Source organism: Schistocerca piceifrons, chromosome 1 (genome assembly GCF_021461385.2).
Source record: "Schistocerca piceifrons isolate TAMUIC-IGC-003096 chromosome 1, iqSchPice1.1, whole genome shotgun sequence".
Lineage (NCBI taxonomy): Eukaryota > Metazoa > Arthropoda > Insecta > Orthoptera > Acrididae > Schistocerca > Schistocerca piceifrons.
In genome coordinates this window covers 1,120,061,131-1,120,088,914 of record NC_060138.1, presented here as the reverse complement: position 1 = coordinate 1,120,088,914, position 27,784 = coordinate 1,120,061,131, and the positions used below count along the sequence as shown (strand labels likewise).

The 27,784-nt window shown below is 44.4% G+C and overlaps 1 protein-coding gene across 2 annotated transcripts in view; it reads right to left on the bottom strand.

The window, feature by feature from the left end:
* The window catches only part of LOC124777639 (cysteine and histidine-rich domain-containing protein morgana), a 70,481-nt gene that overhangs the window by 21,696 nt on the left and 21,001 nt on the right, over positions 1–27,784 (bottom strand). For both annotated transcript variants that reach the window (XM_047253126.1, XM_047253119.1), the window contains exons 3-5: positions 24,135–24,287; positions 21,942–22,079; positions 7,627–7,800 (exon numbers count right to left, since the gene is read on the bottom strand). In XM_047253126.1, the coding sequence (XP_047109082.1) occupies positions 7,627–7,800; positions 21,942–22,079; positions 24,135–24,287 (465 nt within the window). The remainder of the gene's footprint in view (positions 1–7,626; positions 7,801–21,941; positions 22,080–24,134; positions 24,288–27,784) is intronic.

Here is a 27,784-nt window from a genome sequence, read left to right as displayed (position 1 = left end):
TACTGGATCAGAAGAGTTCAAGAGGAACTATTCACTAGTGAACTGTCTGCATTGCGTAAGGGAGAACAATTGCCCATGCAATCAAAGATTGCTCGATACAATCCCTTTATATCGGATGGCATCCTTCGTCTTGGTGGTAGGCTGCAATGTGCTGCACTGTCACACTCAGAGAAGCATCCAGTTATATTGGATGGACGCCACCATTTCACTGAGCTTCTCATCAGACACACACATGTAAGACTGCATCATCTCGGTGTGCGGATTGTGTTAGGGGAACTGCGAGAAGAATTTTGGATTCTGCGAGGACGACAAGCTGTTCGGAGAGTTCTTCACTCTTGCCTACCATGCAAGATAATACACAGTCGCCGGTATGAAGAGATGGAGGCCCCACTACCACTGGACAGAGTTCAGCCTTCAAGACCATTTGCAGTAACAGGCATCGATTTTGCCGGACCATTATATGTCAAATCTGGACATCAAACAAAAAGGTCCTACATGGTCCTATTCACATGTGCAACAACACGGGCCATTCATATTGAACTTGCAACTGACATGTCCACTGACAGATTTTTGATGGCCATGCAACGATTTGCAGGACGTAGGAGCCTACCATTCCATGCAGCCAACTCAGAACTGGCAGAGCTTTTCAAAACCATGCAGCATACTGACGTACAGCTCTACTGTGCCCACCATGGAATCACTTGGAAATTCATACCACCACGTGCGGCTTGGTGGGGAGGCTGATGGGAACGCATGATAGGCTCAGTCAAGCGCTGCCTGAGGAAAGTTCTTGGTCGCTCCCAGGTGGATGAAGAGAGCTTAAACACCACCTTGATCAGCATAGAAGCCGCAATAAACTCACGACCCATCACTCAAGGAGAGAGCGACACTGCATTGACGCCAGCTCACTTTCTGAATGGTGGGAAATTAGTAACAATTCCATGTGGGCCAGAGCCAGCAACTAGAAAGGACCTTGCCAGGGAGTTCCGACTCAGACAAAAGGTCAATGACGACATCTGGCGCAGGTGGAAGACAGAATACCTCCTGCTGCTAAGACAATATCATGAGGTGAAGGGATATCCTTCGCAAAGGAAACCGAGAATTGGAGAGGTTGTTCTGCTCCAAGAGGACAGCAAACCACGGCACTTGTGGAAGAGGGCTGTGGTAGAAGAAGTGCGGCATGGCAGAGACACTAAAATACGGTGCATCATCCTCCGCCAGCCAGATGGTATGAAGATCTGTCGACCGGTCCAGCTGGTCGTCCCCCTCGAGATGGACCAGGGTGGGGAGGATGTCGGGGAATGAAGACTCCTACGCCATCTGTTGGTGTTCTGTAAAGTCTGTCCATTGTGCTGCCCTCTGCAGCGGATATATTTCTACGATAACTGTAAAATGGACGTGTGAGAATAAAGGTGTGTGTGAGCAGAAGTTTTACTGTGTCCTTGATTTCACTAGTGTGTAGCAACACCCTTTAAGTACGTCAAAAATCTTTTCTTTAATTAGGGCCCTTGCAATATTTGTTACTGAAATACAAATGATAAATGTATATGTCCGTAAAAGTTTCCTTCGTGTCACTGTGTATCTCAAAAACTATTACACACATGAAATAACATCTTGGTATCTGCAGAAAATGGAAAAAAAAATTAAATTTCAATCTAACTTGCCATAATCAAACAATAGGAAAACAGCATTTAATTCAGAGTCAAGAGTCAGTGAAAATATCAGTGCCGCTGCTCATAGTAACAGATATTTTCAAGTCTTCAACACATTGTTGTAACCAACTTTCATTATACCATGCTTCCTGCACACTTGTTTCATATCATTTACTACCTTTTGGCAGTCTCCTGGTATCACTTTTTCAATTGCGTCATTCAAAAGGAGTTCCACGTCAGTCATTTATTTATTTATTTATTTTATTTATTTCAGTAGCAATATGACGTTTAGCCTGCTACTGTGTTGAAATGGCAATGGTAAAGAGGCAAAGTGAGTACTTTATGCCCTATTTCATCCACAATGGAAACTGGGTATCTTGGCTTGTGTTGTGACCCAAGTTGTAACATTTCTGCTCTTGTCAAGCTGCTATCAAACTGTACCTTACGTTTCTCAAGCCAGCAAACAATGTCTTTTTCTTTCTTCGTTACCTTCTTTGGTGCCTTATCCTGTATAACCGAATGATATCGAACCTTATCCATAATAGTTATACAGTGTTTGGTTAGTTCTGAAGCACAGAGTCCTCAAACCATTTCACAAAAGTACTGTGGTTCATCTCTTCATGGCTGTCAGAGGTCTTGTTTGAACTGAATAACAGCAGACAATTAGGAATGAAGCCTTTTGAATATCGATCATGTGCTACAATAATTTTTTTTTTCCTCTGCTGATCACAGCTGGTGTACTATTGCTGGCGGTATTGCCACCTAGCCTTTTTTTAAATTGTATTTTTTTTCTCTGCCGATCACAGTTGCCATACTACTGGTGTTGGTATAGCCTATCCAGCCTTTTTTTTTAAATTGTGTACCGCACTCAGCCATGCTCCATCAAGCCAGACGTTATCATCAAAATTTACACTTACTAATTCCCTAAAAAAAGTGCCATCTACTGGCTGGGATATCTTGGCATTCTATTAATAACTTGTGGCTATAAAGACATTTATAGTGGAATTCTAACTTTATCATGACTCATAGCAAAGACGATTTACTACCCTGAAACATGTCTGCTTCTACAAGGGTAGCATGTGGCTTTCTGAGAGTTGGATATGCCTTCCTTAGTTAATACATGTATATCTCACAATGAATCACATCTTCCTGAAACGACTTGAGTTTTGTGTCCCTTTTCTTGAGATGCTGCTTCTTCCTGAGTGTCATCAATATAGGTGACTTGTCTGATTCTTTTTTCGTGAATTTATTCTAGAAGATTCCAATCACTGATCATTCGCTGATTCATAGAGCAGCTGCAGTTCACTCCATCACTTTGTCCATAGGAACAAAAGGCACTCGTGCATCTCGCTCTGTCTCAGAATATTTTGTCAAGGAACACATGGATTCAAATGACTGAATGCCTGTAACCACACCATGTCCGACGCTTTTTGAAAGTTTCCTAGGAGTGTGCAGACACAGTCTGCTCTCTTTCAACTATTTTCATCACACATCGTATGACACATGAAGCTGAAAGTTACCCAAATCTCTCATTACAATGGTTCACTGAGAACTGGCAGGCACATGGCTTCAGGCAGTGCAGCACTGCGGAAAAGGCAGTGGCAGCAAGAGTGCCACAGCCAGAACAACTCCCAATGGTGTATTGGTGATGGGGGCCGAGCAGCCTGCTACCTGTCAAGTACAGCTACCTTAAATCATACTAAAGTTGTGCTTAAACAAGATACATTGAATATAGTAAAGTTAGCAGGAAATTCATTGGAAAATATCAGAAAAAGAATCAGAAGGCAGAGTTCTGCCTTAAACTTTGATCTATGTTTTGCCAACAGTCATGTGATCCCACGTTGTAACCCTGCTGCCGTACCGTTTGCCTGGTCTACTAGTATCTACAGTTGAAGAAGCAGCTCCGCACTTCATCCAGCATGTGGCAGTAGTCTCTTAAGTGACACCTAGCTGCCAACCTCCAATGACCTCACACATTTTCGTGAAACTGGCAGCAAGTATCACTCCCCTTCCACTATTAAAAAGAATTTTGATATGTTATCCACATTTTGTGTGTAGCAATGTATGCCATAAAATGCACTGAATGTAAACTTGATGGGAACTACATTCTTCACTGCAAACTTTTCAAAATATTTGCAGTGTTTTACTTTACTTTGAACTATCACAATAACCATGGTCAATAACTGAAAATAAAACCAGTTCATTATTATGCTGAGATGTCAGACTACATGATGTGAAAAAAATCAATTTTTTATCAAATAGTTCCCTCAAAATTGAATGAGGAAACATGAGCGAAACCCAACCAGTGGTTTTTTTTTTTTATGCGAAAAGCAAAAGTTTTACTGAGAAACTTACTACAGAGACATATGTAGCTTTTCCTTTTTTTAAGTCATGAAGGATAACTTGAAATTTCCCTACCATATATCGTATGACACCATTAGCGGGGAGCATCCAGTGCTCCTTGTTGCACCTGGCAACTGATAGAGAAACGTACTGGTGTTGCACTGCAGTAATCCCAGTATGAACAGTTTGCATCACTTATCGTATCGCCTCAGTGAGATTTGCACCTTACAGGTCTTTGGCAAGAGCCAGTTTGACCATTCTACATACAGCCCTAGTGACATTTATATGCTTCTGCACCTGAAAACATTCCTTGGTGGTCAAAAGCTCAATAATGATGATGAACTCAGAGAATGTGTTATCACATGGTTGACAACGCAGGCAGCAATGTTCTGTGACGAAGGCATATAAAAATTTGTGCAACACTACGACAAGTGCCAACAGAATAGTGGGAGCTATGTAGAAAGGTAGTTTAAGATTTTTAGTTTTTTCAATAAATATTTTTTCTGTATATGTACTAATTTTGTTTTTATTACCAAATGGAGCTTACTTTCTGGCTGCATCTCATTATTCTATAGATGATTTCAATACGGTACCCTGTTTTAAAAACGAATATGGGTTTTCTCCTCAGGCTCCTCATGATAACTGTCTTCGTAAGGATCATTCACAAGTATACACCTACATCTATGTGATTACTCTGCTATCACAGTTAAGTGTCTGGCAGAGGGTTCAATAAACCATCTTCAAGCTGTCTCTACAGTTCCACTCAAGAACAGCGTGCAGAAAAAACGAGCGCTTAAATTTTTCTGTGCGAGCTCTGATTTCTCTTATTTTATCGTGATGATATTTCTCCCTATGTAGGTAGGTGCCAACAGAGTGTTTTCGCAATCGGAGGAGAAAACTGGTGACTGAAATTTTATGAGAAGATCCTGTCGCAATGAAGAACGTCTTTGTTTTAATGATTGCCGCTCCAATTCATGTATCATGTCTGTGGCACTATCTCCTCTATTTTGCAATAATACAAAATGAACCGCCCTTCTTTGAACTTGTACGATGTCATCTGTCAGTCCCACCTGATGCAGATCCCACACCACACAGCAATACTCCAGAATAGGGGGAACAGCTGTGGTGTAAGCAGTCTCTCTAGTGGATCTGTTGCACCTTCTAAGTGTTCTGCCAATGAATCGCAGTCTTTGATTTGCTCTACCCACAACATTATCTATGTGATCGTTCCAATTTAGGTTACTTGTAATTGTAATCCCTAAGCATTTAGTTGAATTTGCAGCCTTCAGATTTGTGTGACTTATCGTGTAATCAAAATTTAGTGGATTTCTCTTAGTACTCATGTGAATAACTTCACACTTTTCTTATTCAGGGTCAATTGCCACACTTCGCACCACACAATATCTTATCTAAATCATTTTGCTATTTGTTTTGGTCATCTGATGACTTTACAAGACAGTAAATGACAGCATCATCTACAAATAATCTAAGAGGGCTACTCAAATTGTCTCCTATGTCGTTAACAAAGATCAGGTACAATAGAGGGCCTATAACACTTCCTTGGGGAACACCGGATATTACTTCTGTTTTACTCGATGACTTCCCGTCTATTACTACAAACTGTGACCTTTCTGACAGAGTAATAGACTAATTACAAGAATAGTATTTCTTATTCAACATTACACACTACTAAGGTACAAATGTGGAAAAAAAAGTCATTGGTTTCCAGACATATCAAGCAGTTCAAGCTTCATAAGGTGCTTCCTGACTAATGACCAAAACCAATCTACTGCTGCATGGTTGATGGTATCATCCTTAACGTTACCAGTTCTCATGACATTCATGCTTAGTCTTTCATATACACAGCCCCCCCCCCCCCCCCCCAATTGTATCCTCCGCTACCCCACAATGGCTTGACTCTTACTTACTAGATGGGATACAATATTTCACTTTCTACAGCTTCTATTATCTGCAACTGTTGTAGAATTTTAGAACATGTTTTTTACTCGAGTATCATGTCGTTTTTGGAAACCCAGAATCCACTATGTAGGAATCAACATGGATTCCAGAAACAGCGATCGTGTGAGACCCAACTCGCTTTATTTGTTCATGAGACCCAGAAAATATTAGATACAGGCTCCCAGGTAGATGCTATTTTTCTTGACTTCCGGAAGGCGTTCGATACAGTTCCGCACTGTCGCCTGATAAAGTAAGAGTCTACGGAATATCAGACCAGCTGTGTGGCTGGATTGAAGAGTTTTTAGCAAACAGAACACAGCATGTTGTTATCAATGGAGAGACGTCTACAGACGTTAAAGTAACCTCTGGCGTGCCACAGGGGAGTGTTATGGGACCATTGCTTTTCACAATATATATAAATGACCTAGTAGATAGTGTCAGAAGTCCCATGTGGCTTTTCGCGGATGATGCTGTAGTATACAGAGAAGTTGCAGCATTAGAAAATTGTAGCGAAATGCAGGAAAATCTGCAGCGGATAGGCACTTGGTGCAGGGAGTGGCAACTGACCCTCAACACAGACAAATGTAATGTATTGCGAATACATAGAAAGAAGGATCCTTTATTGTATGATTATATGACAGCGGAACAAACACTTTTAGCAGTTACTTCTGTAAAATATCTGGCAGTATGCGTGCGGAATGATTTGAAGTGGAACGATCATATAAAATTAATTTTTGGTAAGGCGGGTACCAGGTTGAAATTCACTGGGAGAGTCCTTAGAAAATGTAGTCCATCAACAAAGGAGGTGGCTTACAAAACACTCGTTCGACCTATACTTGAGTATTGCTCATCAGTGCGGGATCCGTACCAGATCGGGTTGACGGAGGAGATAGAGAAGATCCAAAGAAGAGCGGCGCGTTTCGTCACAGGGTTATTTGGTAACCGTGATAGCGTTACAGAGATGTTTAACAAACTCAAGTGCCAGACTCTGCAAGAGAGGCGCTCTGCATCGCTGTGTAGCTTGCTCGCCAGGTTTCGAGAGGGTGCGTTTCTGGATGAGGTATCAAATATATTGCGTCCCCCTACTTATACCTCCCGAGGAGATCATGAATGTAAAATTAGAGAGATTAGAGCACACACGGAGGCTTTCAGACAGTCATTCTTCCCGTGAACCATACGCGACTGGAACAGGAAAGGGAGGTAATGACAGTGGCACGTAAAGTGCCCTCCGCCACACACCGTTGGGTGGCTTGCGGAGTATAAATGTAGATGTAGATGTAGAACTGATTAGTGGTTAAGGCCCTGGAATTGCATTTGGGACAACCAGGGTTCAAATTCCAGTCATAAATTAAGACAAATGAAGGGAACTGTTCCTTAGAAACAGACACAGCCATATTACTTCCTGTTCTTATTTGCCTATCTCTAATTACTAGGATGTCGATGGGACATAAAACATGAATCTTTCTCCGAAAAAAGGTACACCAGGGACATCTTTCATGATATATTAGTGATACACTAACACAGGAACCTCCATTATTTTTTACTGTGGAGGACTGTTTGATATAAGGTTTTCATTTTACTGCTGTTCAGCAGCTGTACTTACCATTATTAACACACAATGGCAAACTTTTAAACTGTGCCCTATTGCAACTTCCTTAATAGCTCACATTACCTGAGCTTTAGTCCATGCATGTGATCCTGTTGTGCAACCTTCCTGCTCCAGAAATGTATTGAAATCCGTTGTGCGGCGTTTACAACAGGACCAATATTTTAGACCTTCATGAAAAACTGGTTGACCTGGATGAAAAATGCACCTCGTGTCAGAGCTGTCTTGTCCCTGATACACCTAAAGAAAACAGAAAAACTATCAACCATTATTATGCCTAAGAATTTGGAGTATTTCTTTACAGGATACAAACATCCAGAGAGGTTGCTGAATGCAAAATGAAAAGCAATGAAGAACTGTGGATCACATCTGAGAAATTTAATGTAAATGGATATTGATGTTTTGTGAGTGTATGTAATTAGTATAGATACAGCCTTATGCATACAGTTTTTGAGAGAAAATCATGCAATACTATCTTCAAAATAAAGGCAACAAATTTTTCACATTTTTAAAAATCTGTATTCAATATCTTTTAAACTGAATGAGATCTAATTACTGTCACTGGCAAGTTATCTCAGGTGTTCAAAGCAACAAAACAGTGTTGAAGCTGCCTAATTTCCGGGCCAACTACAGTTGTCTTTTTAACTGCAGTGTCATACTATGAAAAGGATAAATTGCTACACACCACATAGTGGAGTCAGAGACAAGCACAACAAAGAGATGCATAAGCTTTTGGCAAAAGGCTTCTCAATTAGACAACATTTTACACACATTCATGTAAATTTAACTCACACATGACTAGGTGCTGAGGCCAGACTGCAAGCAACAGCTTATGATGGGAGAAGCAATCTGGGTGGTGGGGGTAAGGAGGAAGATGGAACGGAAAGGGAGAGGCATAGCAGGGTAGTGGCGAGGCACAGTAAAGTTTTGCTTGTGGGAGCATACAGGGACGAGGTGGGGAGAGGGTAGGGCAGTTAAATGCAGTCAGGAGGTTATACAGAGAGTGGGGAAGTGCGAAGGAGGAGGGAAAGGACAGAAGTAAAATGACTGTGGGTGTGTTCATACGACAGAAGACTGCATGGAGCTGGAATGGGAACAGGGAAGGGGATAGGTGGGTCAAGGACAGTGCCTAACAAAAGTTGATGCCAGAAGGGTTAAGGGAATGTAGGATACATTGCCAGGAGAGTTCCCACCTTAAACAATTCAGAAATGATGGTGTTTGTAGGAGTGATAGAGATGGCACAGGCTGTGAAGCAGTCACTGAAATGAAAAACATTGTGTTGGGCATCTTGCTCAGCAGCTAGGTGATCCAGCTGTTTCTCGGTCACAGTTTGTCAGTGGACATATATGCAAATAGACAGCTTGTGGTGGTGGTGGTGGTGGTGGTGGTGGTTGTGGTGGGAGGATGTATGGGACAGATCTTGCACCTATGTCTATAGCAACAGGCAATGGGTTGGGAGCAGGAGTCAAGCAGGGATTGTCGAAGGTATTGTGTGGATTTGGTATGCGGCAGAATACCACTGTGGGAGGGATGAGAAGGATAGGGAGTAGGACATACCTCATTTCAGGGCATCACGAGAGGTAGTTGATTCCCAGGAGGAGAATGTGATTCAGTTGCTCCTGAGTGATACTGAGTCGCGAGGGGAATGGCCCTCAGTGGCCGAATGGTGGGACTTCTGGAAGAGGTGGGTGACTGGAGAGATAAGGAACTGGAGATCTGTTTCTGTACAAAGTTGGGAGGCTAAATACAGTCTGTGAAGGCCTCAGAGAGGCCCTTGGTCTATTTTGAGAGAGTCTATTCATCACTACAGATCTGACAGCCACAGGTGGCTGGGTTACATGGAAGGGACTTCTTGGTATGGAATGGATGGCATCTATTGAAGTGGAGGTCGACATCGAAGAAGGTGGCATATTGGGTTGGAGGAGGACCAGGTGAAACAAATGGGGGGAGATGATGTTCAGATTAACTGGAGGAATGTTCATCGGGTGGCCTCACCCTTGATCCATATCATGATGTTGTCATCAATGAATCTGAACCAGGCAAGGGGTTTGGGATTCTCAGTGGTTAGAAAGGATTTGTCTACAAAACCCATGAATAGACTGGCATAGGATGGTGCCATGTGGGTGTTCATAGCTGTACTCAGGATTTGTTTGTAGATAATGCCTTTAAAGGGAGAAGTAATAGTGGTTGAGGATATGGATGGTCATGGTGACCAGGAACGAGGTTGTAGGTTTGGAAACCATAGGGTGTTGGGAAAGTTGGTGTTCAATAGCGGCAAGGCCATGGGCATTATGAAAGTTAGTGTAAAGAGAGGTGACATCAGTAGCGATGAGCAAGGCATCGCGTGGTAAAGGAACAGAAACTGTGGAGAGTCAATGGAGGAAATGGTTGGTATCTTTTATATACGAGGGGTATGTTGCAGGAAATATGTTGAAGGTGCTGGTCTGCAAGAGCAGGGATTCTCTCACTGTTGCACAGTAACCGGCCATAATGGGGCATCCTGGGTGGTTGAGATTATGGACTTTAGGAAGCATGTAGAAGGTAGGAGTGTGGAGAGTGGTAGGGGCAAGGAGAGATATAGACACCAGGAAGAGGTTCAGGGTGAGCCTAAGGATTTGAGAAGAGACTGGAGGTCCTGCTGGGTTCCCAGAATGGGGTTACAGTAGTACACTTTGTAGGTGGACAAATTTGACAGCTGGTGGCAGACTCTTTCTGCCAGGTAATCCTTGTGGTTCAAAACCACAGTGGTGGAGCCTTCTTCAGCAAGTAGGATTATAAGGTCAGGATCAGTTTTTAGGTGGTGGATTGCAGTTCTTTATGTGGATGTATGGTTAGATTGCATGTTGAGCGATTTGGGGAAAGATGGTAAGGCAAGGTTTGAGGTTAAGAAATTCCGTAAAGTAGGGTGTGATTTGGGGGCAGTGGGGATGGATCACAGTTCGGTGGAAAAGAAAAATGAGCCCGCCAGGATTCTACATTGGTTTTTGATTGAGTATGTTTGGTAGGGCTGCTGGTGAAAAAGTGTTTCCACTATGGGTGACGGGGAGGAGGGGAGAGGTTGCTACATGTTCTTGTGACACAGGAAGGTACGGAAAATAATGTGTGAAAATACGTGAGAGTAACACAGGAAAAGTGATCAATTTGAAGGTCTACGATTAATTATATCCCTCGGAAGTAATGTGGGACATGAGATGCTGCACCAACAATCAGCGTGGTCATGTAGCTGTTTGTTGTGACAGATGAGACGATTGACATAGTGTAGCTCGTAAGTCAAAGCATGTGGTGTCGTTTGGAATGCAACACTCATTCTACCAATTCCTCCCCACCTGTCACTCTTTCTCCTCTTTTATTCCAGTTTGCACATACTAACCTCACCTAATCTAGTCACATCTGCTGTCTCCCTTCTTCATACATATCTGCCCACCAATCTGTAACCCACATTACAGACTTGTTTATTTATTTTTATCTTTGATCTCATTGTGTTTTCACATCGATTTCAGTTCGTTTGTGTCTTTCACTATCAGCCTACTGCCTCAAGTTTCCTCTTGTTTTCCGATACTTCATCAGTTCCGCCCCCTTTGTGATCTCCCCATGTATTATGGCATTTTTTGCCAATTTATTTCACATGTAGTTCTACATTATTTACATATTTTTGTACATTTTTATCCTTCACCACAGATCCTTGCTCCTTCCATTTGTGCCAATACAGAAAAGTTTCCTTATCCTTCGCCAGAACCCAATCCCCCAAACTGTTCCTGTGTTGTTGTCTGGCTCATGGAATCCCCCCAAATGGACTTACCATCAAATTAACTATCTCATGCTGCGAACTCTCCTTCCACAATGACCTCCATCTGTTCAGATTTCTCCAATCCTTAACCCTCAACAACACTGTCCAGCAAAACCATGTAAATCATGCCCAAACCTCCATGCAATACCTCCTCTCCATCCATAAAATTCTCCGGCTGTGCAATCCCAAACAGCTGTATCTCACTCAATGAAACTCTTGCCTTCCAGAAACTAGGGCTGCACGCACAATGTCATCTCCAAAAACTATCCCACCTGTCCATCGCCTACTCCCACCTTGGATTACCCCTATCCACCACCCCTACAACAGCCTCCAAACCTCTCCCACATTCTTCTAAGGCTGGCAAACACTGTCTCACAGACCTACTACATTTTCCCCACCCTCAAAAACATCTTCCCTCCACCATACAGAATCAAGAATCCAAACAGACCCCAAACACAGTTATGAACCTTTCCTCCAAAATCCTTACTCCCACAAAACTATCAGTGCTTTCCAAAGGTCTTATCTTTTGCCCCACTCACAAATTCAATCATGCTGGACTTGTTAAAAGGCTTTCTGTCCTTCTCTCAGTCCTTACAGGGTAAACTCTTTTTCACCACCAACCCTACCAAACACACTCAAACAAAGGTCAACATTGAACCCTGCCTGGCTCAGTCCACTCCTCCATCCAAATGTGATCCACCTTCACTGTCCCCAAATCACACCGTGTTAACTTTACACAATTTCTTAACCTCAAACCTTACCTCACCATCACTCGCCAAATCCCTCAATATGCAACCTAACCGTACATCCACATAAAGAACTGCAATCCAGCACCTAAAAATTGACACTGACCTTATAATAATCCTACTTGCTGACAAAGGCTCCACCACTGTGGTTTTGAACCACAAGGATTACCTGGCAGAAAGAGTCCGCCACCAGCTGTCAGATTTGTCCACCTACAAACTCTGCCATAGTAACCCCATTCCAGAAATCCAGCAGGATCTCCAGTCTCTTCTCAGATCCTTAGGCCCATCCAGAACCTCTTCTTGGTGCCTACCTCTCTCCTCATACTCCTCTCCACACTCCTACGTGCTTCCTAAAGTCCATAACCCCAAGCACCCAGAATGCCCCATTGTGGCCTGTTACTGCGTCCCCACCAAGAGAATATCTGCTTTTGCAGACCAACATCTTCAACCTATTACCTGTGACCTAACCTGCTATATAAAAGATACCTCCTTTATGAAAGCTATCTTCCTAAATGTTGACCTCCACCTCAAAGATTGCTACATAAGTACCTCTGTCCACATCAAACCTATCAACCACCAGACATACCTCCCTTTCGACAGCTGCAATCCATTTTATATTAAGAAGTACCTTCCATATAGCTTAACCACCCATGGCCACCTTATCTGCAGTGACAAGTAATCCCTCTTGCAATACACCAAGGGTCTCACTGAGGCCTTCACAGACCGTAATTAGGCTCCCAACCTTGTATAGAAACAGATCTCTTATGCCTCGTCTCTCCAGTCACTCACTACCTCCTAAAGTTCCACCATCTGGCCACAGAGGGGCATTCCCCTCATGACTCAATACCACCCAGGAGCAACTGAATTACACTCTCCTCCCAAGTATCTAACTACCTCTTGTCATGCCACGAAATGAGGTATGTCCTACCCCCTATCCTTCACACCTCTCCCACAGCAGTATTCCACTGCCCACCAAACGTACACAATGCCTTCATTCCTACCAACCCCTGCTCCCAACCCCTTGGCTCATAGCTCATGTCCTTGTAATAGACCTAGATGCAAGAACTGCCCCATACATCCTCCCACTACCACTCACTCCAGTCTTGTCACGAGTATGTCCTATCCCATCAAAGGCACGGCTACCTGTGAAACCATCAAAGGCAGGGCTACCTGTGAAAACAGGCATGTGATCTACATGGGCATGACAGCCAACATGTTGTCTGTCTGCATGAACGGCCACCGACAAACAGTGACCAAGAAACAGCTGGACCACCCACTTGCTGACCACACTGCCAAACACGAAGTTCTTCATTTCGATAACTGCTTCACAGCTTGTGCCATCTGGATCTTTCTTGCAATATATCCTACATTACTGTAACCCTCCAGGCCTCAACCTTAGTTAGTGACTGTCCTTCACCCACCTATCCCCTTCCTGGTTGGTTGGTTTGTGGGATTGAAGGGACCAGACTGCTACGGTCATCGGCCGCTTTTTCCAAAAACTTCAAACACCCACACAGAATAAAAACGAACAATGGAGATGACAAGAGACGACACAGGACCCATGAAAGACTCAGACACAGACCAGACAAAAGGAATTAAAATCACACAGAGTGTGACAGTGGTTGGCCGACCATATAGACAAAAAAGGAAAAGCCAACCACCCAGGGGGGGGGGGGGGGGGAAAAAAAAAAAGGGTCTAAAATTGTGGGCCAAAGGCCAGACTCAACACAAAAAACCACAAACACTTAGATTAAGTGATAAAAGCCCCCTGCCCGAATAAAATGCAAAACTAAGCCTGCCATAGCAGTGTCATCTGTTGAAAGGGCAGGGAGCGTATCAGGCAGCGCAAACGTCTGCCTGAGCACAGTTAAAAGGGGACAGGCCAACAAAATGTGGACCACCGTCAAAGCCGACCTGCAGCGACATAGAGGTGGGTCCTCACGGCGCAGTAAATGGCTGTGTGTCAAGCGGGTGTGGCCAATGCAGAGCCGACAAAGGACAATGGGGTCCCTGCGAGTGGCTCGCATGGATGACCGCCACACATTCGTCGTCTCCTTGATAGGACGGAGTTTGCTTGGTATGGTCAGGTTGCGCCATTCCGTGTCCCAAATCTCGAAAACTTTGCGGCATAAGATTGCTCGCAAATCAGTCTCCAGGAGGTCAATGTCTAGAGACGGTTTACTGGTGGCCCGTTTGGCCAGGCAGCCAACATGTTCATTGCTCGGTATCCCAACATGGCCTGGTGTCCAAATGAAGGTCACTGAGCGTCCACTCCTGTAGCGGGCATAAGAGACTCCTGGATTAACAATACCTAGAGGTGCCTAGGGAAGCACTGGTCTAGAGCTTGTAGGCTGCGTAAGGAGTCACTAAAAATGACGTAGGACTCACGAGAGCAGGAGCTGATATGTTCAAGAGCGCGATAGATTGCAACCAGCTCTGCAGTGAATACACTGCAGCCAACCAACAAGGAGCATTGTTCTGTATCATCAACGGGAGCGTAAGCAAAGCCAACAAGACCGTCAACCAGGGAGCCATCAGTGTAGATGATGTCTGAGCCCCCAAACTCGCCAAGAACAGAGAGGAAGTTCTGACGGTGGACCTCAGGTGGGTCTGAGCCTTTGGGGCCAAGCAATAGGTCCAACCGAAGCTGCGACTGAGGTATTGTCCATGAAAGGGTATGGAAACAAATCTGCAGGAAAGGCGGTAGGGGGGAAGCGTCAATGTCATGAAGAAGTGACTGGACACGGACAGCTAAGGAATTTCCAATTCTGGGCTACTGTTGCGGGAGATGGACCACCGTAGTGGGGAAAAGAAGGCGGTAATTTGGGTGGTGAGGTGAACTATGGACATGTGCGGCATAGTTTGCGAGCAATAGTTGCCGCCGGAGGAACGACCACTTCTACAAGGAGGCTGTTCACAGGGCTAGAGCGATAGGCTCCCGAAGGGAGGCGAACTCCACAGTGGTGGATAGGGTCTAGTACATGCAGTACAGAAGGGGCAGCTGAACCACACACCACACCTCTGTAATCAACACAGGACTGCACAATCGCTTGGTACAGCCGCAGTAGTGTACGACGATCCGCACCCCATTCGGTGTGTCTCAGGCACCGAAGGAGATTGAGATGCCGCCAGCACTTGTCTTTAAGCTGACGAATATGGGGAAGCCAACTTAAGCAGACCTCGAAGACCAGTCCCAGGAAGCGGTAAGTTTCCACTACGTCTAGTAGTTGGTCATCGAGGTAAAGTTCGGGATGGGGGTGGACGGTACGGCAGCGACAGAACTGCATCACACAAGTTTTGGCGGCCGAAAACCGGAAGGTGTGGTTGAGGGCGCATGACTGCGCCTTCCGTATAGCTCCCTGCATACAGCGTTCAGCTACAACAGTAGAAGAGGAGCAGAAAGAAATACAAGTCATCAGCATAGAGGAGGGGAGAGATTGACGATCCTGCTGAGAGCGCAAGACCATTGATGGCAATTAGAAAGAGTGAGACGCTCAGGACAGAGCCTTGTGGGACCCCATTCTCTTGTGTATGGGGGAGCGCTATGGGAAGCACTAAAATGAACTCGGAAAGCGCAGTAGGATAAAAAGTTCTGTATAAAAATCGGGAGTGGTCCCCGAAGACCCCACTCACTCAGAGTAGCGAGAATGTGGTGTCGCCAAGTCGTATCGTAGGCCTTCGTGAAATCGAAAAAGACGGCGATGAGGTGTTGTCGCCAGGAAAAGACTGACCGAATAGCAGACTCCAGGTCAATCGTGGAGCGTTCTTGGTGAAAACTGACCTGGGACAGAGCCAGAAGGTCCCGAGACTCAAGGAGCCAACTCAACCGCCAGCTCACCATGCATTGGAGCAACTTGCAAAGAATGTTGGTGAGGCTAATGGTGTCGTAGCTGTCTACCTCCAGTGGGTTTTTGCCAGGTTTCATAACAGAGATTACGATGCTTTCCCGTCATTGCGACGGGAACTCACCCTCAACCCAGATACGGTTGTAAAGGCCGAGGAGGTGGCGCTGGCAATCCACTGAGAGGTGTTTGAGCATCTGACAGTGGATGCGATCGGACCTGGGAGCTATATCAGGACAAACGGCTAGGATACTTTGGAATTCCCACTCACTGAATGGAACATTGTACAATTCAGGGTTGTGTGTGTGAAAGGAAAGGCTTCGACGTTCCAACCGCTCTTTCAAGGAACGGAAGGCCAAAGGGTAATTCACAGAAGCGGAACTCTGTGCAAAATTCTCTTCTAAGTGGTTTGCAATGGTGTCGGATTCAGTACACACTGCTCCATTCAGTGAAAGCGCAGGGACACTGATGGGGGTCCGATAGCCAGAGTCGCCTAATCTTGGCCCAAACCTGTGATGGAGAGGTACGGAGGCCAATGGTGGAGACATGCCTTTCGCAGCACTCCTGTTTGTGTTGGCGAATGATGCGGCGGGCCAGTGCACGGAGCCGTTTAAAGGCAATGAGGTGTTCTAATGAGGCATGACGCTTGTGATGCTGGAGCGCCCACCTGCGATCTTTAATCACCTCAGCGATCTCAGGTGACCACCAAGGCACAGTCCTCCACCGAGGGGACCCAGAAGAACAGGGAATGGCAGATTCTGCGGCACTAACGATGCCGGTGGTGCCTGAGTGAACCACCGCATCAATGGCGTCATTGGAAAGAGGTGCAATAGTGGCAATGGAGGAGAACTAGTCGCAGTCAGCCTTATTCACAGCCCATCTGCAGGGGCGCCCAGAAGAGTGACGCTGTGGCAGTGACAGAAAGATCGGAAAGTAGTCAATATCGCACAAGTCGTCGTGCACACTCCATTGGACAGACGTTAAGAGGCTAGGGCTGCAGATCGAAAGGTCGATGGCCGAGTATGTGCCATGAGCCACACTGAAATGTGTGAAGGCACCATCATTTAAAAGGGAAAGGTCGAGTTGGGCCAATTCATGCTCATTGACGCTGCCTCGGCCTGTTGCCACTGATCCTCCCCACCGGTTCCTATAATAACCCCAGTAGTCACAGAGGGCGGGGGTTCGCATCGCCAGAAACCAAGTTTCTTGAAGAGCGATGCAGAAGAAAGGGTGAAGGCTGAGAAGGTGTCGGAGCTCAGCAAGGTGGTGGAAAAAACCGCTGCAGTTCCACTGGAGGATGACATTATGCACGGCCGAGAAAGGCATGAAGAGACCAGGGAGGCAGATTACGCCACCTCGTCACCTGCTGCCACCGATTGAGTCCCTGTGCAAGTGCTATCCATTGCGTCTGAGGGACCAGCGAGATCCAGGTCCTCAGTGGACACCAGTATCTCCACCTCATCCTCAGACACAGAGCTTGAAGGTTACAGTGGGGTGGGTGCCAGCGCCAGTTCCTTGGTCTGTCTTCTCCTTGGATTTCTCATGCTGCTCCTTGGGTTTCACTGGCTGGGAGGGCTTCACCGATTCAGTCTCCGGGACGGAGGAGGATCGCGAAGCCCTACAACCAGCTGCTTGTGGGCACTTATGCCACTGTCGGGTGTCATCCTTCCTGCTCGTGGAAATCTGGGAAGGGAGGGACCCTTGTGAGTGAGAGGAGCCGAAGAAGTTGGATGCTTCTCCGGCTTAGAAGCGGGGACAGACGTCCCCGATGGGTGCGGGGTGCTGCTCCCGAGGTTGGTGGCACAGGAGCAACAGGGGGGATAGTACGGTTCAGCGATCGAACTGGAAGTCGCGGAACAGATGGGGCTGACACAGTTGTCGTTGCAGTGGCTTATGAGGAAGTCATCCGCACAGGACGTAGTCGTTGATATTTCCTCTTAGCCTCAGTATAGGTCAGTCGGTCCAGGGTCTTATATTCCATGATTTTGTGCTCTTTCTGTAAGATCCTGCAGTCTGGTGAGCAAGGTGAATGATGCTCTCTTAAGTTGACAAACATGGGAGGCGGGGCACATGGAGAATTGGGATGTGATGGGCGTTCACAATCTTGACATGTGAGGCTGGAAGTACAGCGGGAAGACATATGGCCAAACTTCCAGCACTTAAAGCACCGCATCGGGGGTGGGATATAGGGCTTGAAAATCATAGCGGTAGACCATCACCTTGACCTTCTCTGGTAATGTATCACCCTCAAAGGCCAAGATGAAGGCACCGGTAGCAACCTGATTATCCTTTGGACCCCGATGAACGCACCAGACGAAATGAACACCTCGATGCTATAAATTGGCACGTAGCTCATCATCAGACTGCAAAAGTAGGTCCCTATGGAAAATAATACCCTGGACCATATTTAAACTCTTATGTGGTGTGATGGTAACGTTAACATCCCCAAACTTGTTACAAGCAAGTAACCTTCGTGACTAAGCACAGGATGCCGTTTCTATCAAAACTGACCCAGTGCGCATTTTGGACAAGGCCTCCACCTCCCCAAACCTGTCCTCTAAATGCTCTACGAAGAACTGAGGCTTTGTTGACATGAATGACTCCTCATCAGCTCTCGTACAAACTAGGAACCGGGGCGAATAAGTGTCACTGCCATCCTGAGCCTTACGCTCCTCCCACGGTGTGGCCAGGGAGGGGAACATTTTGGGATCATATTTCTGAGCGTTAAATTGAGCCCGAGAACACTTAGAGACTGCTGGCGGCTGGCCACCAGTGAGAGATGATGTACCACACTTCATTGCGGGTCATCCGCCCTGATGCCACCCACTCCGACCAAGGGCCCTCCCCACGGGCGCCACCCAGCCTCAGGATGGGCCACCTGGCAGGATGGCCATTGCCATGAGTCCCAATACCCCAGGAAGATAGGCATCTACTCCTTGGCATACATGGGGAGTTAACGGCGCAGGCATCAGCAGAGCGTTCCCTGTGTTGTCAGGGGACTACAAACAACAGGGTACATGGCGGCCCCACCACAAAGGGCTGGCTACGGTGCTGGATGTTAGGTGCAAAGATGTCCAAGGTCATCGTCTCTGCAAAAAGCAACACTGCACAGTGCATAGTGACGATCGCACCCAGGAACGTATCCTCTCCCAAGAGATGGAAAACGAGCGGGACAGCATTGCGACGACGAGAAAGCCAGCTAAAGTTCTCAATGCACGACGGATACAATGCACCACGTAAGGCGCCCTTCCCCAATTGGCTCGCTCTTCGGAAGAATTTGGGAAGATGGAAGTCAAACCTGAGAGGGGACCATCATATAAGGCCGAAACTTTTGAGGAGGAGGAGGAGGAGGATATTAGTGTTTAACGTCCCATCGACAACGAGGTCATTAGAGACGGAGCGCAAGCTCGGGTGAGGGAAGGATGGGGAAGGAAATCGGCCGTGCCCTTTCAAAGGAACCATCCCGGCATTTGCCTGAAGCGATTTAGGGAAATTACGGAAAACCTAAATCAGGATGGCCGGAGACGGGATTGAACCGTCGTCCTCCCGAATGCGAGTCCAGTGTGCTAACCACTGCGCCACCTCGCTCAGTGAAACTTTTGAGACTCCTTTTAGTCGCCTCTTATAACAGGTAGGAATAGCGTGGGCCTATTCTTACCCCCGAACCCGCAGGGGGATATCCCCTTCCTGTTCCCACTCCAGCACTACACAGCCTTCTATTACACCAACATATCCACAGTCTTTCTCCTTCTCTCTTTTTCGGCTCCCCCCCCCCCCCCCCCCCAACACCCCCTCGCTCCATATAAACTCCAGATTGCATCTAGCCGCTCTCCCCTCCCCCCACCACTTCCCTACCAGCATTACCCTACAAACCCTCCCCCTCCCCGCCCCAGCCTCCTCCTTAACCCCCCATCGTCCAAACTGCTTTTTCCATCATGTACTGTTGCTCGCAGTCTGGCATTGGCAGCCAGAGACAATGGTCATGTGTGTGGCAGTGAGTTGCATTTGCACTTGTGTGTGTGTGTGTGTGTGTGTGTGTGTGTTGTCTAATTGAGAAGAATGTCTTCTGGCCAAAAGCTTACTTGTTTAAAGTGCCTATCTGTAACCCAGCATCTCCGCTATACGGTGCGTAACAATCTATCGTTTCCCTAATACTGTCATTATTCCATCCTGGATTTTCCATTATATGGAGTGATCATGTCATATGACGCTTTGATACTTTCTCATGCTTTGATAGTTTCTCAAGGCATCTTCAAGAAAGCTAACCTTTGTTGGTAAGTTTCATGTTTCGAAATAAAAGTCACAAGATGTTTGGACCAGAGATCATGATGTGTTCTTCATACAACCTTTTTGACAACTCAATCACACAGGTGGAGTGCACCAAAGTACATCCCAACATTTTGAAGTACTGAAATGGAGTACAATTTTATGCAGATAAAGCTGCTTCCATCCACACAGCTCTCAAACAGCAAAGAAAAGCATGCCTTCAATGGCGACAGAACAAATGACCCTGTATTATGACTTAATGCAACAAACATGAACCCTCATAAGATTCATTTTCTTGTCTATATAAATTTGGCAATTTCCAGGTACTCAGTACACACAACTGAGGCAGCTTAGAGTATGGCCCTGTTTGTAATGCATCTCATCAGATCAGAAATTCAACTGGAAACTTCACAACCTCAAAAATCATGCCTTCAAACAATTTGTTGTACTGAAGAATTCAATCTGGATTGCCATTGTTCATGTTACTGTGTACACGATTAGCTTAGTATACTTTCACAGATTTATAGGATGATAATCTGATGTGTAACAACATGGCAGCATTGACCTTGAAACTATTTACTGTTAACAATTCCACAGATATTTGTATGTGTCAAGAACAGTGTCGTGAGTTTTCAGTTTTTCCCAAATATGAGTAATTGTTAGATGTATTTCATTCTGTCATTTTCATGCCCTTAAATGTGACTCCCCACCCCCGTACTTACAGATGTCAGTCTCTAACTGCTCGAAGAAAAATCTACTGTTTGCAGCACACATGTAAGTCAATTTACCTTTACCACCCGTTAAGAAGTAGACAGTTTTATCGATCACATACGTGATATTCTTGCAAACTAATTGGGAAACAGAATACATGTGGCGTGCAGAAAGAGGCTCCTCATGGTAGTTGACACACCTCTGTGTCACTCAGTGTACACACACACAAACACAATTTGCTAACAGACAGCAAAATCAAAGTTTATTTTTAATGTCACTTAAAGGTTTATTAGTGAGTATTAGTATTACCTAAACTATCATAGGATAATCATAGGATAATGGAATGTAGTCGGATTAAGTCGGGTGATGCTGACGGAATTAGATTAGGAAATGAGACACTTAAAGTAGTAAAGGAGTTTTGCTATTTGGGGAGCAAAATAACTGATGTTTGTCAAAGTAGAGAGGATATAAAATGTAGACTGACAACGGGAAGGAAAGCGTTTCTGAAGAAGAGAAATTTGTTAACATCGAGTATAGATTTAAGTGTCAGGAAGTCGTTTCTGAAAGTATTTGTATGGAGTGTAGCCATGTATGGAAGTGAAACATGGACGATAAATAGTTTAGACAAGAAGACAATAGAAGCTTTCGAAATGTGGTGCTACAGAAGAATGCTCAAGATTAGATGGGTAGATCACGTAACTAATGAGGAGGTATTGAATAGGATTGGGGAGAAGAGAAGTTTGTGGCACAACTTGACTAGAAGAAGGGATCGGTTGGTAGGACATGTCCTGAGGCATCAAGAGATCACAAATTTAGCATTGGAGGGCAGCGTGGAGGGTAAAAATTGTAGAGGGAAACCAAGAGATGAATACACTAAGCAGATTCATAAGGATGTAGGTTGCAGTAGGTACTGGGAGATGAAGGAGCTTGCACAGGATAGATTAGCACGGAGAGCTGCGTCAAACCAGTCTCAGGAGTGAAGACCACAACAACAACAACAACATCATAACTTATGCTAGAAGTCTTACCTTTTTGCATCCATGATTCTGGCATGGAGTCCCAATAGGCACACCTGCGGATGACTCGACTTCTTCATCATTTACAGTCACTACTTTCGAACAAACCTGCCGTTCTAAAGCTGGTGATACTTGTGGTGCCATTAAGACCTATTGGAGAAAAAGTTTTCAACTGTGAGTGCCAGTATGTAGTAGAATATAATTTGATAAAATTGGAAGATATAAAAACAACAATCATTTGCAGTAAGTTTTTTTTTTTTTTTTTTTTTTTTTTTTTTTTTTTTTTTTTTTTTTTTTTTAAAAAAATCATACAGAGCTATATGCAATGGTCTGACGAAAGACAGCCACTCAAGCATAGAAGAGTTACTAACTAGCAGCTAAGCATCATCATCATCATCATGATCATCAGGAACAACAGCTGGTTGGGTCTGTTTACCACATAAACCTTTCCATTTTCCATCATCCACCATCACTCTGTTTCATTTCTCTCCTCTCTCCAAAATATTCTTCTCCTCTCCTCAAAATATTCTTCTCCTCTCCTTTTAGCCAACTGTCTTCTTGGTTTCTGATATTGATGGTCATCTAATTATTTACGAGATCTGCTTATAATCAGAATTCATACAACAGGAACTTCAGCAATCATTCAATAAAGACAATGCAGAGGAGAGATTTCTGTGTTGCAAGCACATTCTTAAAACATCATTAAATAATGTGGGCAGCGCTTTGCAGCATTAATTTTCAGTAGGAGGTAAGACTTTTTATGGAAAACTGCAGATTTTCAAACTCAAGTTTCTATTTTTGCTCTTAGTTAGGGCCTACAATTCAATGCAGGAATATTTTAGAAATATTTAATAGTGTTATTTGTTCATACATCAATATTTAAGCCCAGCTCGAACATAGCCCAAGGATGGGACAATGTAGTTGACTGAGATGATGTAGTTGTGCTTGTGTATGCTTTTTTAATAAAAACTAAAGTAACAAAATTAGTAACCTCTGAAGGAGGACACTATCCAAAAACTCAGCAACATTTTCAACCTTGTTTGTGTATCCCTCACGCAATTAATAAATCAACTATATTGATGGCAGTTACATTCACTCCCTCCACTATTAATACTTTAGGCTTACTTTATTGCATCACAGAAATTGTATAACACTGAAATTAATTGAGAAGTGGTAAAAATCTGTCTACATATGCAGGATTCAAATGTGTAACCCAACCATTCTGATTTGAATTTTCTGTTGTTTTTCCATACTATTCCAAGTGAATAGCAGTCATCTTCCACATTCTTCCCTATTATGTAGCTCAGCAGAACGTTCTTTTTAAGCTGAACGATTACTGTTATCATTGTTGTGGTCAATATTACTCTCATTTCCACATGCTTATGATTTTTCCTTTGAAAGTGTGCTGGATTTGTAATAGTAACAACAAATTCCACGAACAGGCATCACTGACACATCATTCATTTGACATCCACTGCTGGATAGATGTCTCCTCTCAACTTTTCCATGCATTAAGTTCTTCAGCAATACACATTTAATATGCAATCTGCACTGCCTATTGAACATAAGTATCTAAATAATTTATTTACATTCTACCAGAACTTGCTACTATATTAATACCAAGGTAAGTTCCTGTTTTTTTTTTTTTTTTTTTTTTTTTTTTTTTTTTTTTTTTTTTTTTAAATTGCTCATTATTTTTAAATGGTTTCCTTATAATATTTTATTTTCCATTTTCATACTTGAAGTGGACATGACTTGTTTCCTGAAGACTGTACGAATAAACTGGCCTAAGTCTTATCCAAGATAGTGTTTCACAGTGTATACGAAACTATGAAAGACCATGGGGAAGAAATAGCCCCCAGCTTATCTGAGCGTTCATCATGCAATAACGAGTGTGATAAGGGTCAGTCAGATATTTTGAGTGGAACTCAGTCTGGTCCTTTGTCACACTTACATCACAGCAGCACCAAATCTAATCTACGCTTACAAATTTCAACAATGTGCCACCATTAGAAAGAGAGAGATGGAAGGGCTTACAATACAGTTTTATGGGCAGCAATTAGTCACTGTCATCCTATACAAGAGAAATAAAAGTATTTCCATACAACAAGTTTTGCAATTGTTTCACTGCAAATAAGATACTGTACACGAAAACTGAGAAACCAATAAAAAAAATTTTTAAAAAAAGAACCAGCAGCGTCTTACCAAAGGTGTGTCAAAAGAAGGTCTTTCAAGGACAGGTGGTGCGACTGCTTTTGGAGCATTGTATACCACTACTTCATCAGCTTTGCTTTTGTCTACAATTGGCTTTTCAGGTTCAGGAGGTTTTACATTGTTATGGAAAGATCTTGTGCAGCCCTGTAACAGACAGTTCAGTATAAACACACAAATTTTGCAATAACTGCTACAGCACAAGGGTACAAGCTAAATAAATAGTTGTAGAAAAATAAAAATAAGACAAACAGAGTAGCATTTGAGGTGGAAGGGGAACGCACAGCTACCAACCACTAGAACAGGAGCAACAGAAGAAAGACCACATAGTGATTTTTTTAAAAAGAGGATGATTATTACAAACATCATGTTGCAGATATTTCAGAGATTTGAGATTTATCCACTAGCAGGAAGCGTCATGAATGAAATAGGGAAAAATAATGCATAAATTTGTAGGAAGATGTTGGATCAGGAGACACGCAAGAAAGAAGTCAGAAATAATATCCTACTTCTGATATTCGAAACATAGTTCAGTAGCAACACTGAGAGTTGAATCTCGGCAAATGAGCTAGTGTTATTGCTGGTTCCTTTACTGATAAAATCTGTAAATATTAGACCTATAATCCTTTTTTCCCCTCTTCTATTTGATAGGGCATTTTTAAAAATAAAAACAAAAACAACATTCCACAGTTTTTAATTTGCAAGCATCTGTCCCCTTTCTCCCCGCCCCTAAAAATAATCTGCTTAGTGGCTGGTAAATTGACTCATTTCTCTTGTCCCAAATATTGTCACCATTCACATAAAGTACACGTTTCACTTGGGGAGAAAAATATACTATGTAATTCTCAAAGCATCCCAGCATCTGCTTTGAGCCATTTAGGAAACCATACAAAACCCGAAATTGCATGACAGGACACAAATTCAAACAGCTTGCCTCCTGAATGCGAGTCCAATCTTTTACCACAGTGCCATTTCACTCAGCCCCGACTACTTTTCAACTGAACTGTGAATTACAGGTCTTTCAAAAATAACGTTATTAAATCCTTGAACACTGATACAGAAAACACAGACATTTAAATTTAGCACACCAGTGCAATTTTTTAATATTCCTGTCACACTTTGGGTTGAAAATAACACAACAACAATGAGATTAATTCTATGGCATTACAATTTCTCCTCATTCTTTTTCTTCATCTTCTGCTGTAGCAGCTTTTCCCATTATGACACAACGTTGTCTTACAACCTGAATGCTCCGCCAGCTGACAGATCTTTCACCTACAAACCGTGCCACAATGACCCTATTCCAGATATGCAGCAGGATCTACAGTCTCTTCTCAAATCTTTAGGCCCACCCAGAACCTCTTCCAGAGTCCCTCTCTCTCCTTAGTACACCACTCCCCACACTCCTACTTTTTACATGCTTCCTTCAGTCCATAAATCCAACCAACCAGGATGCCCCATTGTGGCTAGTTACTGTGTTCCCGTTGAAGGAATCTCTGCTCTCGTACACCAACACCTTCAGCCTATTACCTGCAACTTACCCTCGTATATAAAAGATACCACCCATTTCCTCCATAGACTCTCCACAGTTCCTGTTCCTTTACCACATGTGCCCTGCTCGTAACTATTGATCCCACCTTCCTTTACATAAACATCCCTAATGCCCATGGCCATGTTGCAATTGAACACTACCTTTCCCCAGTGCCCGAAGGATTCAAACCAACAACCTCCTTCCTAGTCCCCCCGACCAACTATATTCTCACCCTCAATTACTTCTCCTGGGAAGCATTACCTACCAACAAATCCAGGGCAGGGTTGTGGGCACCCGCATGGCGCCATCCTATTCATGGGCCATCTAGAGGAACCCTTCCTAAGCCCCCCCCCCAGAATCCCAGACCTCTCTTCATTGATGACATCTTCATGATCTGGACTGAGGGTGAGGACACATTCCTGAACAACCTCAATACTTTCTTACCCATTGCTTCACCTGGTCCTCTACAACCCAACAAGCCACATTCCTCAACATTGACCTCCACCTCAAAGATGGTTACACCAGTACCACCAACCAATCACCAGCAATACCTCGACTTCAACAGGCGCCATTCATTCCATACTACCTGACCACCTGTGGCCATCGCATCTGTAGTCACAAACAGTCCCTCTCGAAAATACACTAAGAGTCTTACTGAGGCCTTCACAGATCGTAATCACCCACCCAACCTTCTAAAAAAAAAAGATCTCCTGTGCCTTATCTCCCCAGTCACCCATCACCTCACAAAGTCCCACCCTCCAGCCATAGAGCAGCATTCCCCACTTGGCTCAGTACCACCCATTACTGGGGCAACTGCATCACATTCTCCACCAGGATTTCGACTACTACTCGTCATGTACTGAAATGAGGACTGTCCTACTCACTGTGCTTCCCATCCCTCCCACATTGGTATTCTATCACTCACCACACGTACACAATATCCTTGCCCATCGCTACAAACCCTTGCTCCCAACACTTGCCTCATATCCGACAACAGACCTAGACACAAGACCTGTCCCATACATCCTCCCACCTTTTATACTCCAGTCCGGTCACAAACATCACCTACTCCATCAAAGGCAGTGCTACCTGTGAAACCAGTCACATGATTTACAAGCTAAGCTGCAACCACTGTGCTGCAGTCTATGTAGACAAGACAATCAACAAGCTGTTTGTCAACATGAATGACCACCGACAAATTGTGGCCAAGAAACAACTGGACCACCCTGTTGCTGAGCACACTGCCCAACAAGACCTTCATTTCAATTACTGCTTCAAAGCCTGTGCCAGCAGGAGCCTTCCCATCAACACCAGCTTTTCTGAATTACGCAGGTGGGAACTCTCCCTGCATTATATCCTACGTTCCCGTAACGCTCCTGGCTTCAACCTTGTTAGTCATTGTCTTTAACCACTTAGCCCCTTCCTGTTCCTATTCCAGCAATACACAGTCTTCAATTCCACCAATGCACCCAGTCTTTTTACTTCTCTCCTTTTTCCGCTAGTCCTCCCCCCTCCCCTGCCCCCCCCCCCCCCCCCCCACCCCAATCTCTCCCCCAGCATCCGTCTAAATCCCGATTGCACCCAGCTGCCGTACCCCTCTCTCCACGTCATCCCTGCACACTCCCAGTAACAGCACTTCACTGCCACCCACCCCTAGCCTGCTATCCCTCCCCCTCCCCACCCCAGCCTCCTCCTTACCACCATCCAATTGCCTTTCCCAACATCTGCTGCTGCTCGCAGTCTGGCTCAGCTGCCAGAGATTGTGGTCATGTGTGTATGAGTTGCATTTGCATTGGTGTTTGTATGTGCATCTGGTGTGTGTGATTTGTCTATTATAATGAAGGCCTGTTGGTCAAAAGCTTCATTTGACAGTCTTTTTGTCATACCTATCTGCGATTCAGTGCCTCTGCTATAAGGTTAGCAGCAACTACACTTTTCATGATATTGTCATTATCTCATCATGGATTTTCCATTGCCTGACAGCAATTTTGGTAGACAGCATCCAATTGTAACAAATTAACATCTTTCACGTTCCGGCAAATAGAAAAACTGAGTAGTTTTCCATTCATCATGCAGTCTCTGTTAACATCTTTCTGTATTTTAATATTCTGTT